Source organism: Mauremys mutica, chromosome 2 (genome assembly GCF_020497125.1).
Source record: "Mauremys mutica isolate MM-2020 ecotype Southern chromosome 2, ASM2049712v1, whole genome shotgun sequence".
NCBI classification, from domain to species: domain Eukaryota; kingdom Metazoa; phylum Chordata; order Testudines; family Geoemydidae; genus Mauremys; species Mauremys mutica.
In genome coordinates this window covers 61,962,395-61,977,897 of record NC_059073.1, presented here as the reverse complement: position 1 = coordinate 61,977,897, position 15,503 = coordinate 61,962,395, and the positions used below count along the sequence as shown (strand labels likewise).

The 15,503-nt window shown below is 46.4% G+C and overlaps 1 protein-coding gene across 5 annotated transcripts in view; it reads left to right on the top strand.

Moving 5' to 3' along the window:
* The window catches only part of C2H8orf34 (chromosome 2 C8orf34 homolog), a 281,523-nt gene that overhangs the window by 247,517 nt on the left and 18,503 nt on the right, over positions 1–15,503 (top strand). For all 5 annotated transcript variants that reach the window (XM_045002946.1, XM_045002944.1, XM_045002945.1 and 2 more), the window contains exon 12: positions 4,108–4,598. In XM_045002946.1, coding sequence (XP_044858881.1) covers positions 4,108–4,598 — 491 coding nt within the window. The remainder of the gene's footprint in view (positions 1–4,107; positions 4,599–15,503) is intronic.

Below are 15,503 nucleotides of genomic sequence, written 5' to 3'. Positions count from 1 at the left end.
ACCTGTGTCTAGCCCCTATAAGCACTTTTGCTCCTGGAGCCTGTGATGGCAGCTGCTTAAAGTAGCTCAAAAACAGCTTCCTCAAAACAAAACATTATGTATTCACCCAAAAGGTACAAAACATGCAGAGCAAAGAGTTAAAACAAACAAACAAAAGCAGAAAAGACCTATGTACCTATTTTTCCTTACCTAAACTTTAATCTTACCTTGCAAGCTTTGGTAAGTTCCATTCAACCCTGTTACTCCCACCTCTCAGTTGGAAGAGGCAGTCTGCTTGCTTAAGTTTGTCTCCTTCTCAGTGTCTCTGTCAGCCTCTTCTCCCTCAGCAGCTCTTGACAGCCCACTCAATCCCCCTTCTTCATAGGCCAGCATTGTCAAGGTTTTAATACCCTCTTTGATCCTAGGCTTAGGTCTGGGAAGGTCTAATCATTTTCCCCATTGTTTCCTCAAAAACCCTTAGTATTGTCTGGGCCATACCTTATCTTTGCCCTTGTTTTATATCCTGTTTTTCCCCCTCTAACAGCCTCCTTTGATTTAACTCCTTGCAGTCAGTCAGGATAATATCAAACAGGTGAACTGGGGTACATATTTCTAAAATAAAACTACATGTAACTCCCTCAGACTCCATTGCAGTTCTCTGGCACCAGCACAAAGAGTAATGAGATATTCTGAAATGTCTTCTCTCTCCTCACCCAATTGTTTGGGTTGTTGGGAGCTGGCACTAGGTTGTAGACTCCTTTGATAGTCTATTTCGCTGTTGCTGGATATACTAGAATACAGAATCTTTCTGTTCAGTTCACCATTGCCAACCTTCTTCTACTACCTGTACTCCAGGGATAAGGTACAGGGTCACAAAATCCTCTTGACTGGTTGCTCCCTCATGTCCAGCCCTCCCTCTATTTATCACACCCAAAGGTTGGGCATGTCATGTCCCCTCCCCGTGCCTCAGTTTCCCCATCTGTGTAATGGAAATAATGGTATTAAGCTCCTTTGTAAAGTGCTTTTGAAATCTACAGATGAAAAGTGCTATATGAGATCTAGGTATTTTATTTTATTTCAGAATGGTTCTTGTTGAGCATCTGTTTCCATGTGACTGGTTTTCTCCATTTGTCTGTGTATCAGGAATGGGGTTTTGGAATATGTAGACTTGCCTGGGCAGTTCTCTTTATTTACAAAATCTAAACTTGCAGTATTTGGGTTTGGTTCAGCAGATGCAAATGCAACATTTTTAGCAGGTTCAAATTTTCACCTATACAGTGCCCCCATCATTCCCTGCAGACTGCACCATAATGCTTTCATCTAAATGCCAGTCACACAAGTTACAGCTGTTCAGTGGCAGCTTTATATTATACACAAGGTGAGAGGCTTTTTTCTTGGTAGCTAATTCAGGCAACTTTTCTGTTTGGTTTGAAGGAATAATTCTGTGGTCACTGCTCTCTTCTTGAATGTGTTTTATCACAAAAAGAACTTTTTAATGTGTTAAAAACCTTATGAATGTGTTGTGAATCAAACTGTTGTTCTGGTATTTCTGATACATAAGTAGGATACCCTTGGATCACTCTGTTACCCACATGTTATTTTCATTTAAATAACATTAACAGGAGGTTTTCTGACAAAATCCCAAGTCGTGTCCCAACTACAGTATTTGATGTGTATCAAATAATACTGTAGTGTTGGAAATTCAAAACTAGGTTTATTCATTTAGTTGGAAAAGTTGATGTTGAAGTAAAATCAACAGATGTGGTATGTATTAAATAAAACTGAACAGTTGTGAAAATCTTTTTAATTATATACGGAGAAAGTGATTAAAATAGCTTTTTTTCCTGTAGAATCAATCACTAATTTAAAATCATGGAAACATGGACAAAGAATACAATGTTTATAGAACTCTTACTAAAGCATGGATATTGTAGATCAGTTTTCGAGCATGATCTCCTCTGCATCAAGGCGAGGAAGTTAAAGAGTTTAGTCATTTTGCAATGATACAGGTTAATTTTAATTTAAAAGAACACATACCACATTTGGTTTAAATTATGAAACTTACATTATTGCTTGTTGACCCCTGAGATTTGAACCAGATATCTTACAAATTTCAAAATGACATGTATTGATTTTTTTAAAAGCATACAGTAATTATTTCAAAAGGTAAAATGAAAACAACTGCTTGATTTTAATGAGGTCAGTGTTTCATTTAAATTGTTTTAAGTTTAATGCAACAATAAGAAATATCCTTAACTGTCTACTAAATATATAAACAATAATGACCCTTGTAAATTTGCTAGTAGGAAAACATTTGTTCACTAAAGAGTCTGGATAGTATATCCTTTGAGATTTCACTGACAATTTTGAGTCCACCTTCTGTAGTATCAGTCTTCTAACATGTTGAATATCTTATTTTAGACTAGCAGATACAATTTGTTTTTTATTTTTAAAAAAGTAAATGAGTAAAATATTTAATAAAATATGAGCACATTTTAATGTAGACCAATTCTACTTGTGTATACTCATAATTTATAAATGTATAGTATAAACATTGTGCATATTTGGTAAACACAGGTGGAAGTGGATGAGAATAGATTCTAAATAATAGTTTTGGAAAATCAGGTTTGGGATTGCTGTAGGATTTCTTGTATCCTGAAGTCTTTGCTGTTAAGTCACAAATGCAGTGCAGATTTTCTGTGGGTTGGAGGCTTCATTATACACATAGAGCTTGTAGTCCATGGGGCTATGCCAGTTCCCAACTGCTGAGAATGTGGCTAATACTGTTTAAAGCAAAATGACACTGCTGTTGGTTCTAAAGGAAACTGACTGTGTGTCTCAAAACAAAGTTAAATAGAGTTATCTGCCAGTGACGGTGTGAAATTGACAACAGTGGTGAAACATAAACTAGATGATTCAACAAATGTCTTGTCAAGTTCCTTGACATGTTTACTTGTGAGGGTTTTCATTTTGCTAGCATAGTAAAGTCCCAAACCACTATTACTGTAACTTTGTTGGACACACTGTAATGATATAATTTACCTGTAAATTAGAAACATAAATAGCTTTTGAATGAATTCAGAAGCAAAGATTCTTCAGTAACACTCAATTGTCCTGGCCTAGATAGGGCTTTATTTTTTAATACCTTAGAAAAGGAAACTCCCATTGAGAGTTTGACTTGTGTAAAGCTGAAGCCCCTTTATGGACCAAATTTTACTCTTGGATTTTAATGCATGGCTTCTGCTGAACTTAGTGAAACCTGTGCATTTTCAAACCGTGTGTCCATGGAATTAGATGCTGAGATGGATTGGAACCACAAAATTCAGATCCAGAATATGTCAAAATTTCAAACACACCAGAGTTCAAGCATGTTTGGTCACTTATAAGGATAGGATCCAGGAGTTAAATTCAGATTGTGAATCGGGTTTAGATTCCACCCTCACAAGAGCTGAGGTTTGTTCAGAGCCAAAGTTTTCCCCAGTCTTTATTTGTTACTAAAGAGAAACCTCATAGAAGTTAAGGGGAATATAACTTGGGAGAAATAATGGAGGTTATTATTGGTTTTAATGCCTTTCATATCAAGAAAAGATAATTACAAAGTGATGTCATATTCCATTTCTGAGGAATGAACTTTGGAGAAATGGCTTGCAAAAACATATATTTTGGATTGTTAGTTCTCTGTCTTCCATTGCAGGGATGGCTGAGAGATGATGAGTAGGTTTTCTCTCCACAATCTCAAGCTGTGTTCACCATTCATTCATACTTTAAATCAATTTTAAAATCACGAAGAAGAGAGATTACATATGTTAGGCTTCTCTACACAGACAGACGGTGTGCAATATACATCTGCAGCACTTTAGCCTGCTGTGCTTAACTGCCCATATGGACCCTGCTATCATATACCAAAAATGCTCTTTGACCTGCTGTTTCAAACAGCAGAACATCAAAGAGCCCTATGGAACTTTTAGTACGTGATCACAGGGTCCACATGACAATTTAGTGTGCAGCAGGCTAGAGCACTGTACATTCAGACCCTGGCTTACCATGCACCAAGTCTCCATGTGGACACGTCCTCAGTGTATCCTTCTTTTTATTTTAATGTTACTGTTGTCTTTTTTCTGTGTGCAGACATTGAAAAGGACCTAGCACTCTGGGAAGAAGCAAGTAGTAGTCCACATATTAATTTAGTTACATCACATCATCCAGGAAATCTTCAAGCCACAGTAGGCCAAAATTCAAAGCCTCAAGTGCCAAGTCAAACTGGGAAAAATATTCAGCTGCAGCTGCAAGGAAACAAATCACCACTGCTTCCTACTAACAGCAGAGCGCAGGTCTCCAGTATCTCAAACAGTAGGCCTCAGACTTCCAATATGCAGAACAACAGGCCTCCAGCGCCATCGACTCCAGGAAGCAGACCTGCAACCCCAAATAGTTTGTTGCCACGACCTCATACCTCTAGCAACCAGGGAAATAAGGATGGAATCCTTAGTATGCAAAGAAGCAGATCCTTAACTTCTAAGAGTCAAATTGGGAGGACTCTTGGCACTCCTTCAGGGCTAGCTGTACAAACGAGCGGAGATATTATAGGAACTGTCCCTCAAAGAATCAGTTTGTCAGAAGTAAGATTTCCAATATATTTATTTTTTACTAATTTTAAGACCATAAAAACTATAAAATTAGGATGTGAGGGTTTTTTATTTGTATTTTAGTTCCTTGTAGTTAGTCTTGGAGGAATATATTTATTTATTTTGAAACTTGATTTGATTTTTATTGGTAAAAGTTCGTAAACTACAGCAGAATTAATGCCACTGAGAGCAATACGATTTCTATGAGAATGCTTATGTATGGAATTTTAATCAAGATTTTTTTAGAAATGTACAGGTTAATTTTTTGTTCACAGAGCTGACGAATCTTACTTTTATCCAACAGAAAAGCCACTCAAATATTTGACAGATAATAGTGATTACTTAAGTTTTGAATTGGTAGATTTGCTTTATAATATCACTGAATTACTTTGAAATGAGAAGAAGAGCTAATATAATAGAGCCAGTAGCTAATAAGTTTAATACTGCTTTGCAAACTGGGCTGATTCATAGCATTAAAAAAAGCCTGTTTCTTACATAGTAGTGGGTTTTACATAATTAGTCTGCGGTGAAAAGAAAGACAAGTTACTTTGGAAATTGAATTACCGAATTTAGAACACTTTTTAAATAGGTTGGTTAGTACAGAAACTTTAATGCTATTTTTGCAGAGTTATATTAGCATTTCCTTTAGATGAGCTATTTCTGAAAGCATATTACTGTCCTTAAAATGGGTTTGGAAATGACATAGGGCATAAAAGATGTCAAATCAGGTGAATTATTTTTAGAGCAAAATTTTTAAAAATCGCTGTTGTTTACAGAGTTGTAGTGTATGGTGTGGAGATGGGTAAACTGAGGCAAAAGTGACTCCACAGCTGTAAAAGGTGGGGAGTCAGGCACTCCCATTAGATCTGGCTGGAAAACTGACATCCCCTTCCTCTAAAAATTGTGCATTTTTGAAATGGACTGAAATGAAATGCCACAAACATGAAATTTTTTTGCAGAAAGGGTTTTCGAGGGGAAAAAAAATCACTTGTGACATTGACAAGAGCCTTCTAGCCCAGCTGCCAGAGAGACACAGAGCCTGACTGCTCAGCCTCCTTCCAGGAGCCAGAGAGCCTAGCCACTCAGCCTCCCCACTCCTCCAGCTGTATGCATGCCCAGACACTGACATTTAGTTGTCTTGGGGGGTCTTTAATGCCATAAACTTAAGACCTAGGGAGGTTAGGCACCTATAGGATTAGACAGTAGCTGAGTAGGGCTTTTGTGAATATCAGTGGTGCCTAAATGTTGGACTTAAGCATCTGCCACTTTAGGAGCCTAAGTCCATGTGAATCCTACCCAAAGTGCTTCCTCACTTGGTTTTCATGTTTTCTTGGACCTTTCTACAGTGGAAGCCAAGGAGACTACTCTCCATTGGCAGCATATTTGACCATGCTCCTCCTGCCTGGGAAACATACAGCCTTAAAATGGTCCAGCCCTGCTTGATTTTAAACAGCAGTTTCTCCATACCCTGGAAACTCCATCCAAATGAGTAAGGCTCATGTCAGGAGCCACCTGACCATTAACCTTATCCACTTCAAAACCTAGCTGTGTTCCTGTCTGAGAGGTGGTCTAATGGATAACACTGCATCTCACAATTCCTACCTGCTTAGAGTCAAAATTGTAAGGTGAACTAGGAAGTGGAAGAAACTTAAATATTAGGAATCCCCATTCGTATTAAGTAATTCCTGATGTATGGCATAAAACACCCCAGTCTCCAACAGTCAATGACTGCATTTTCCATCCTGGTGATCTGCACTGGCTATAGTACAGGCTCTTCCTATGCAAAAAGAATTAGTAATGAAAAGATGTGGGATAACCCTAAATGTGCTAAGGACCTCCAGGAGATAACCAAAATCTGGACTTAAGGGGAGCGCTGCCCATGCAGTATCAAACACCCCAACTTTTAAGGGTGGCAAAGTAGATGCAACACTCCACAAACATACACTGAGCATATGAGCTCCATCAAGTGACATCTTGGGGTGACCTTCTCACCAGCTTTCTTCTGATCTGTTTTGAAAAATGAAGGGACAACTCAGACACCTGCAGGCCTCTGACACCTGCAGCCTTGTTATGGTTGTAGTTGTGATAATCCTTGATTTTGATCTTCCCTTGATGTGGCACCTGCCCAAATTTTGGTATCTCCCTCCTCATCCCCAAGCAGTACTGGAAGTCCCTCATAACCCTGCCTGCCTTCTCCTCATTGGCTTCTGTTCCCAGGTGGTCTTCCTTTGCTTACTGGGGGCAATGTAACATTGTCTGTCAGTGGCCTGGCCACAAGCCCAACTTGTCACTCGCTAACCATGTTCCTGAATAACTTTCTATTACTTTGGGGAGTCCATGACTCTCTTACCTACCCAGGCCATATGGGGACAGAACCTGGCCACCAGAGCAATGTGACCTCTGCCATCTTTGTGATTGGGACACCACTCTGTTAGCCATGAGTACTCCTTTTTGGCTGTCTGGCATGCCTTGGCTTCTGGATGCTTAGAAAAGGAGAGGTGGGCTTTCTGAACATACCTAATAAGCATTTCTGCCCCATGATACTTGGTGTAGCTGTTTGCAATGAGAAGTTCTTCCTTTGCCTCAGTCTTCACGGCTGAGGATGTTAGGGAGATTCCCAAACCTGAGCCATCCTTTGTAGGTGACAAATCTGAGGAATTGTCACAGATTGAAGTGTCACTAGAGGAGGTTTTGGAATTAATTGATACACTTAACAGTAGCAAGTGTCCGGGACCAGATGGCATTCACCCAAGAGTTCTGAAAGAACTCGTATGTGAAATTGCAGAACTATTAACTATGGTTTGTAACCTGTCCTTTAAATCAGCTTCTGTACCCAATGACTGGAATAGAGCTAACGTAATGCCAATATTTAAAAAGGGGTCTAGAGGTGATCCCGGCAATTACAGTCCCCTAAGTCTAACATCAATACCAGGCAAATTAGTTGAAACAATGGTAAAGAATAAAATTGTCAGGCACATAGAAGAACATAAATTGTAGGGCAAAAGTCAACATGGTTTCTGTAAAGGGAAGTCATGTCTTACTAATCTATTAGAGTTCTTTGAAGAGGTCAACAAACATGTGGACAAGGGGGATCCAGTGAACATAGTGTACTTAGATTTCCAGAAAGCCGTTGACAAGATCCCTCACCAAAGGCTCTTACGTAAATTAAGTTGTCATGGGTTAAAAGGGAAGGTCCTTTCATGGATTGAGAACTGGTTAAAAGACAGGGAACAAAGGGTAGGAATACATGGTACATTTTCAGAATGGAGAGGGGTAATTAGTGGTGTTCCCCAAGGGTCAGTCCTAGGACCAATCCTATTCAACTTATTCATAAATGATCTGGAGAAAGGGGTAAATAGTAAGGTGGCAAAGTTTGCAGATGATACTAAATTGCTCAAGATGGTGAAGACCAGAGCAGACTGTGAAGAACTTCAAAAAGATCTCACAAAACTAAGTGATTGGGCAACAAAATGGCAAATGAAATTTAATGTGGATAAATGTAGAGTAATGCACATTGGAAAAAATAACCCCAAGTATACATACAATATGATGAGGGGCTAATTTAGCTACAGCTAATCAGGAAAGAGATCTTGGAGTCATCGTGGATAGTTCTTTGAAGACGTCCACACAGTGTGCAGCGGCAGTCATAAAGCAAACAGGATGTTAGGAATCATTAAAAAAAGAATAGAGAATAAGATGGAGAATATCTTATTGCCCTTATCTAAATCCATGGTACGCCCACATCTTGAATACTGCATACAGATGTGGTCTCCTCATCTCAAAAAAGATATACTAGCATTAGAAAAGGTTCAGAGAAGGGCAACTAAAATTATTAGGGGGTTGGAACAGGTCCCATATGAGTAGAGATTAAAGAGGCTAGAACTTTTCAGCTTGGAAAAGAGGAGACTAAGGGGGGATATCATAGAGGTATATAAAATAATGAGTGGTGTGGAGAAAGTGAATAAGGAAAAGTTATTTACTTGTTCCCATAATATAAGAACTAAGGGCCACCAAATGAAATTAATGGGTAGCAGGTTTAAAACAAATAAAAGGAAGTTCTTCTTCACACAGCGCACCTATGGAACTCCTTACCAGAGGAGATTGTGAAGGCTAGGCCTATAACATGGTTTAAAAGAGAATTAGATAAATTAATGGAGTTTTAGTCCATTAATGGCTATTAGCCAGGATAGGTAAGGAATGGTGTCCCTAGCCTCCGTTTGTCAGAGGGTGGGGATGGATGGCAGGAGAGAGATCACTTGATCATTACCTGTTAGGTTCACTTCTTCTGGGGCACCTGTCATTGGCCACTGTCGGTAGACAGGATACTGGGCTGGATGGACCTTTGGTCTGACCCAGTATGGCCGTTCTTATGTTCTTAAGTTGGCTGAATCCTCTTGGCCAATTAAGAGGCCCCTTTGTATCCTAGAGGCAACGAAATTGTTGTGGATTTGCTGGGAAGGGTCAGGAAGCCCTAACAAAAATTCCATGGCAAATATGGCCCAGCTCTTCCTTTTAAGTTTGCATGAGAGGTCAGGTTTAACTGTTTTGCAGCCTTTATAACTGATAGTGGTTGTTTCCACTCCCATTTCAGTATATATGCTATGTAAAGAAGAAGATAAGAGGGGAAAAGTTACATTTGTTCCTTCTAGGCACATGCCATGAAAGAAGAAATTCCATTAGATGAGAGGTTTCAGAGTAGCAGCCGTGTTAGTCTGTATCCGTAAAAAGAACAGGAGTACTTGTGGCACCTTAAAGACTAACAAATTTATTTTAGCATGAGCTTTCGTGAGCTACAGCTCACTTCTTCAGATGCATAGAATGGAAAACACAGACAGGAGATATTTATACATACAGAGAACATGAAAAGGTGGAAGTATGCATAACAACAGGAAAAGTCTAATCAATTGAGATGAGCTATCATCAGCAGGAGGAAAAAAAACTTTTTGAAGTGATAATTAAGATGGCCCATAGAAGGTGTGAGGAGAACTTAACATAGGGAAATAGATTCAATTAGTGTAATGACCCAACCATTCCCAGTCTCTGTTTAGGCCAGAGTTAATTGTATCTAATTTGCATATTAATTCGAGTTCAGCAGTTTCTTCTTCGAGTGCTTGCTCATATCCTTTCCATGTAGGTGTGTGCGCGCCGCGTGCACATTCGTCGGAGACTTTTACCCTAGCAACTCAGTGGGTCGGCTGGGCGCCCCCTGGAGTGGCGCCACTATGGCCGCGGATATATACCCCAGCTGACCCACCCACTCCTCAGTTCCTTCTTACCGCCCGTGTCGGTCATTGGAGCTGTGGAGTGCAGCGTAGCTGACCTCCACCTCCCTAGCATTCTCTCAATTTTCTATTCTATTTGTGTATATAGTTCTCTAAGTTGTTAATTTAGATAGTGTTGTTAGTTCTAGTTGATTAGTTAGAGTTTAGTTAGTTAGTCGGGTTCTGGGCTTAGGCCCTTCCCGCCCCGGGGCCGGAGCTCATGCCCGGCTCCCCGGGATTCAAGCCGTGCTCGGCTTGCCATCTCCCGATGCTGACGGGGGATCCACATTCCTCCTGCTTGAAGTGCCTGGGGGAGTCGCACTTAACAGCTAAGTGCCCGATTTGTAAGTCGTTCAAGCCTCGTACAAAGAAAGAGAGGGACATTAGACTTAAACAACTCCTCATGGAGGCGGCTCTAACCCCTCCGTCCTCGGCACCGAGCGCTCCCTCTTCGGAACCGAAAAGCGGCTCTTCGGCACCGGGCCGAACCGGTGCATCGTCTACTCCTCGGCACCGGACGCCTGCTTCCAAGTCAGGCCACAGCCGCTCGCTCTCGCCGCAAGCGAGAAAGCCTAAGACCCCTGCCGACCCGGCACCGCCCGTGGTGCGGCAAGAGGGCACGGCTCCAATGCACCGGCCGGTGCCTGCAGCCACAGTAGTGTCTGCTGAGCCGTTGCCGTCAACTCCGGTTCGCCAAGGGCTGTCGAGTCCGGCACCTATCTCCCCGGCACCCGCCGTGGTTGAGTTGATTGTCCCATCCACGCCGGAAGTCTGTGAAGTGGCGAGGGATTTGATCGCGATCTCGGATGCGGCACCGCCACCACCCCTGGCACCGCCGGTGCGGGTAGTCCGATCGCTTGGGAAGCCGGCCCTGATCCGTCCACCTTCAGTCGGCGCCCCGGACCGGCACCACTCCCGATCACGGTCCCGTCGCCGTTCAAGATCTCGGCACCGTTCGCGGTCGTCCCGCCGCTCGCAGTCCCGGCACCGCTCCTTGACAAGACGCCAGTCAGACTCGCGGCACCGTTCCCGTTCCCAGTCGCCTTCATATTATTCTCGGCACCGTTCCAGGTCTCGGCACCGTTCCAGGTCTCGGCACCGTTACCGGCACCACTCCACTTGGAGCCGCTCTCGACGCCGAAGCTCTCGGTCATGGTCGACCTCCCGGCACCGTCCAGGTCGCAGGTCCCAGACCAGATCGCGTCACCGGAGTACCTCACGGCACCGTTCCCCGGTGCGCAAAAGCACCAGGTCGGTGGGAACATCTGCCCAAGGCCTATCTGCTCCACCGTGGCCTTCTCGACACCCCTCGGCTTCATCCCGGGCAGGTAGCCTCTACTCCCACGATCGGGAAGCAGATGTGCCGGAGGCTTTATTCCAGGACTCCCACTCTGAATCGCAAGCAGTTCAGCAGTGGCCTTTTTGGACACCTTGGGCTTACCACCAGGCCCAAGGGGCTCCCATGGTTCCATCTCGGACGGTCCCTGCCGAACGTCGGGCCCCAGAGGCAACAGTGAGTCGCCCTCCGCCAGCTGGTACGGATGCTCAGCCGCCTCCTACCACCACCTCGCCTGAACACCTGGAGCAGGAGCCCCAACAGGAGGAGCTCATCCAGGAGGTCCTCCGACCCGGTGGTTCCTCTTTTTCCTCACCAGACGAGGCGGTGGCGGGCGCATCGTCCACGAGCCCGCCCCCACTGGACCTTGCTGCACATCAAGACCTCCTCAGACGAGTGGCACTCAACATTAACATCGAGATGGAGGAGGTCGCAGAGGTCGACAACCCGGTCTGCAGCATTTTGTCGGCAGACGCGCCTACCAGGGTGGCTCTACCCTTTATCAAGACCATCCAGGCAAAAAAGGATAAGTTGTGGCAAACGCCAGCTTCTGTTCCGCCGACGGCGAAAAGAGTCGAGCGGAAATACATGGTGCCATCCCAAGGGTATGAATACCTTTATATGCATCCGCCTCCTTCTTCTCTGGTCGTTCAGTCGGTTAACGACAGGGAGCGTCATGGCCAGCCGGCCCCCGCGCCAAAATCTAAAGAGGCCAGACGTATGGATCTTCTGGGCCGTAAGGTATACTCGGCGGGCGCCCTCCAGCTGCGCGTAGCCAATCAGCATGCCCTGCTGAGTCGTTACGATTTCAACACCTGGACTGAAATGGACAAGTTTCAGGAATTGCTTCCCTCGGATTCCCGCCAGGAGTATAAAGCCTCCCTAGCAGAAGGGAAAAAGGTGGCAAGGACCTCCTTGCAGGCTTCCCTTGATGCGGCGGATTCCGCGGCCAGGTCTATAGCGACCGGAATCACCATGCGGCGCATTGCCTGGCTCCAGGCCTCCACTCTTCCGCCCGAGTTTCAGTACACCTTGCAGGACTTGCCCTTCGAGGGCAGTGCCTTTTTCTCGGACAAAACCGATTCTAGACTCCAGAACTTAAAAGATGGCAGAGTCACGATGCGCAACCTGGGTATGCACACTCCCGTAACCCAGCGACGCACCTACGGCCCTCAGCATTTCCGTCCGTACTTTGTACCCCGACAGGGTCAGGATTTCAATAGATGCCGAGGGTGAGGAGGCCGTAGATGATATTCGGGCCCTCAGTCCGGCCAGAATCGCGGCTCCTCTAAGCCGCAGTCGGACCCAAAGTCGTCCTTTTGAAGGCGCGCCCGGGGGCAGCATACCTTTTCCTGTCTCGGATCCTTCCCCCCCTTTCTCCAACCGCCTCTCTTATTTTTTCCCGGCGTGGTCCCTCTTGACCTCAGATGTCTGGGTTCTGCGCACTGTGAAGCACGGATACCACCTCCAGTTTGCTTCACCCCCGCCTTTCCGGCCTCCCTCCCAGTCCCTCTTCAGGGACCCCTCTCACGAGCACCTCCTTTTACAGGAGATCCGAACGCTCCTCAATATCGGAGCGATAGAGGAGGTTCCACGGAACGACTGGGGCAAAGGCTTTTACTCCCGCTACTTTCTAATTCCAAAGTCAAAAGAGGGTCTCAGGCCGATTCTCGACCTAAGAGGCCTCAACAAATTTCTAGTAAAGTTAAAGTTCCGCATGGTCTCCCTAGGGACCATTATCCCTTCCTTGGACCCCGGGGACTGGTATGCTGCCCTCGACATAAAAGACGCTTACTTTCATATAGCCATCTTTCCTCCACACAGACGATACCTCCGCTTTGTAGCGGGCCATCGCCATTTCCAGTTTGCAGTCCTACCCTTTGGCCTCTCCACACCACCTCGAGTCTTCACAAAGTGCATGGCGGTGGTGGCCGCCCACCTCCGTCGCCAAGGGCTCCACGTGTTCCCCTACCTGGACGATTGGCTCCTCAAGGGGGTCTCTCGAGAACAGACCGCGGAACATGTGCGAGTGGCATTGGCCCTGTTCACGAATCTCGGCCTGTTGCTCAATACGGACAAATCCACCCTGGTTCCCACACAGAGGCTGGACTTCATAGGAGCGACCTTGGACTCCACTCGGGCCAAAGCCTGTCTCCCTCAGCCAAGGTTCCTGGCGTTGACATCCATTGTCCGCAGCCTTCAGGCTTTCCCTACGACCTTGGTCCGCACCTGCCTCACTCTGATAGGGCACATGGCGGCGTGTACGTTCGTCACCAAGTACGCCAGGCTTCGGCTCTGCCCGTTTCAAACATGGTTACATTCGGTGTACCGCCCGGCCAGAGACTCGCTGGACACCCTGGTCACCGTTCCATTGAGTGCACTTCGGTCCCTCGACTGGTGGCTGAACCCCTCCACGGTCTGTGCGGAACTGCCCTTTCACCCGCCCCAACCAACGCTGTCCTTGACGACAGACGCGTCTTCTCTCGGCTGGGGAGCCCACCTAGGTCATCTGTGCACCCAGGGCCTGTGGTCACCAGAGGAGCTCTCCCTCCACATAAACATGCAGGAGCTCAGAGCAGTTCGCCTAGCCTGCCAGGCGTTCCGCAGGCCTCTGTCCGGCCGTTGTGTCTCCGTCCTTACGGACAACACAACGGCCATGTACTACATAAACAAACAGGGCGGGACTCGCTCCTCCCCGCTTTGTGCAGAGGCCATCCACTTGTGGGAATTTTGCCTGGCTCATGCGATCGACCTGGTGGCCTCCTTTCTCCCGGGAGTTCGGAACACTCTCGCGGATCGGTTGAGCAGATCCTTCCTGTGCCACGAGTGGTCCATAAGACCGGACATTATCCACACGATCTTCCGCAAGTGGGGCTTTCCCCAGGTGGACCTCTTCGCGACATGCGCGAACAGGAAGTGCCAAACGTTCTGCTCGTTCTGGGGGCACTCTCCAGGGTCGATCTCAGACGCGTTCCTCATCCAATGGACGCACCAACTGCTTTACGCGTTTCCCCCCTTCCCTCTAGTCCACAAAGTTTTGTTGAAGCTCCGGCAAGACGGGGCTCACCTGATCCTGATTGCCCCAGCATGGCCCAGGCAACTGTGGTACTCCACGTTGCTCAGCCTCTCGGTATCCCCACCGATCACTCTCCCCCTCTGCCCGGACCTCATAACACAGGAGCACGGGACTCTTCGCCACCCGGACCTCCTCGCTCTCCACCTCACGGCGTGGCTCCTGCGTGGCTAGACGCCTCTGAGCTACGCTGCTCTGCCCCTGTGCAGCACGTTTTGCTCAGCAGCAGAAAACCTTCCACTCGGTCCACGTACTTGGCCAAGTGGAAGCGCTTCTCGTTATGGTGTGAGTCACGTACTTTGGTACCCATGGAGGTTCCCGTTCCGGCCATTTTGGACTACCTGTGGTTCCTTAAGCAACAAGGCCTTGCTATTTCTTCCCTGAAAGTGCACTTAGCGGCCATATCCGCCTTCCACCCTGGCGAACGTGGACACTCAGTGTTCTCTCACCTGCTGGTGATTAGATTCCGCAGGGGGCTGGAACGCCTCTACCCTCCGGTCCGTCGCCCCGCCCCTACCTGGGACCTCAGTCTGGTACTGACCAGGCTCATGGGGCCACCCTTTGAGCCGCTGGCAACCTGTTCTCTTCTCTACCTTTCGTGGAAGACGGTTTTTCTGGTTGCCATTACTTCGGCCCACAGGGTCTCCGAGCTTCGGGCCCTGACTGTAGACCCTCCTTACATGGTCTTTCATAAAGACAAAGTGCAGCTAAGGCCGCATCCCGCTTTTCTGCCTAAAGTGGTTTCGGCCTTTCATACTAATCAGGACATCTTCCTCCCGGTCTTCTGCCCAAAGCCTCACGCATCTCCCCGAGAGCAGCGCTTACATTCCTTAGATGTCCGCAGGGCACTTGCCTTCTACATCGATCGCACCAGGCCCTTTCGTAAGTCCCCTCAGCTCTTTGTGGCAGTAGCGGATCGTATGAAAGGCCTCCCTATCTCCGATCAGAGGATTTCATCGTGGCTCACGACCTGCATCCGCACGTGCTATGACTTGGCCCATGTTCCGGCGGGCCACCTCACTGCCCATTCCACAAGAGCTCAGGCTTCCTCGGCCGCCTTCCTGGCGCACGTACCGATCCAGGAGATCTGCAGAGCAGCAACCTGGTCCTTGGTGCACACGTTTACCTCACACTATGCTTTGGTGCAGCAGTCTAGAGATGATGCCGCCTTCGGTTCGGCAGTTCTGCACTCAGCCACGTCTCACTCCGACCCCACCGCCTAGGTAAGG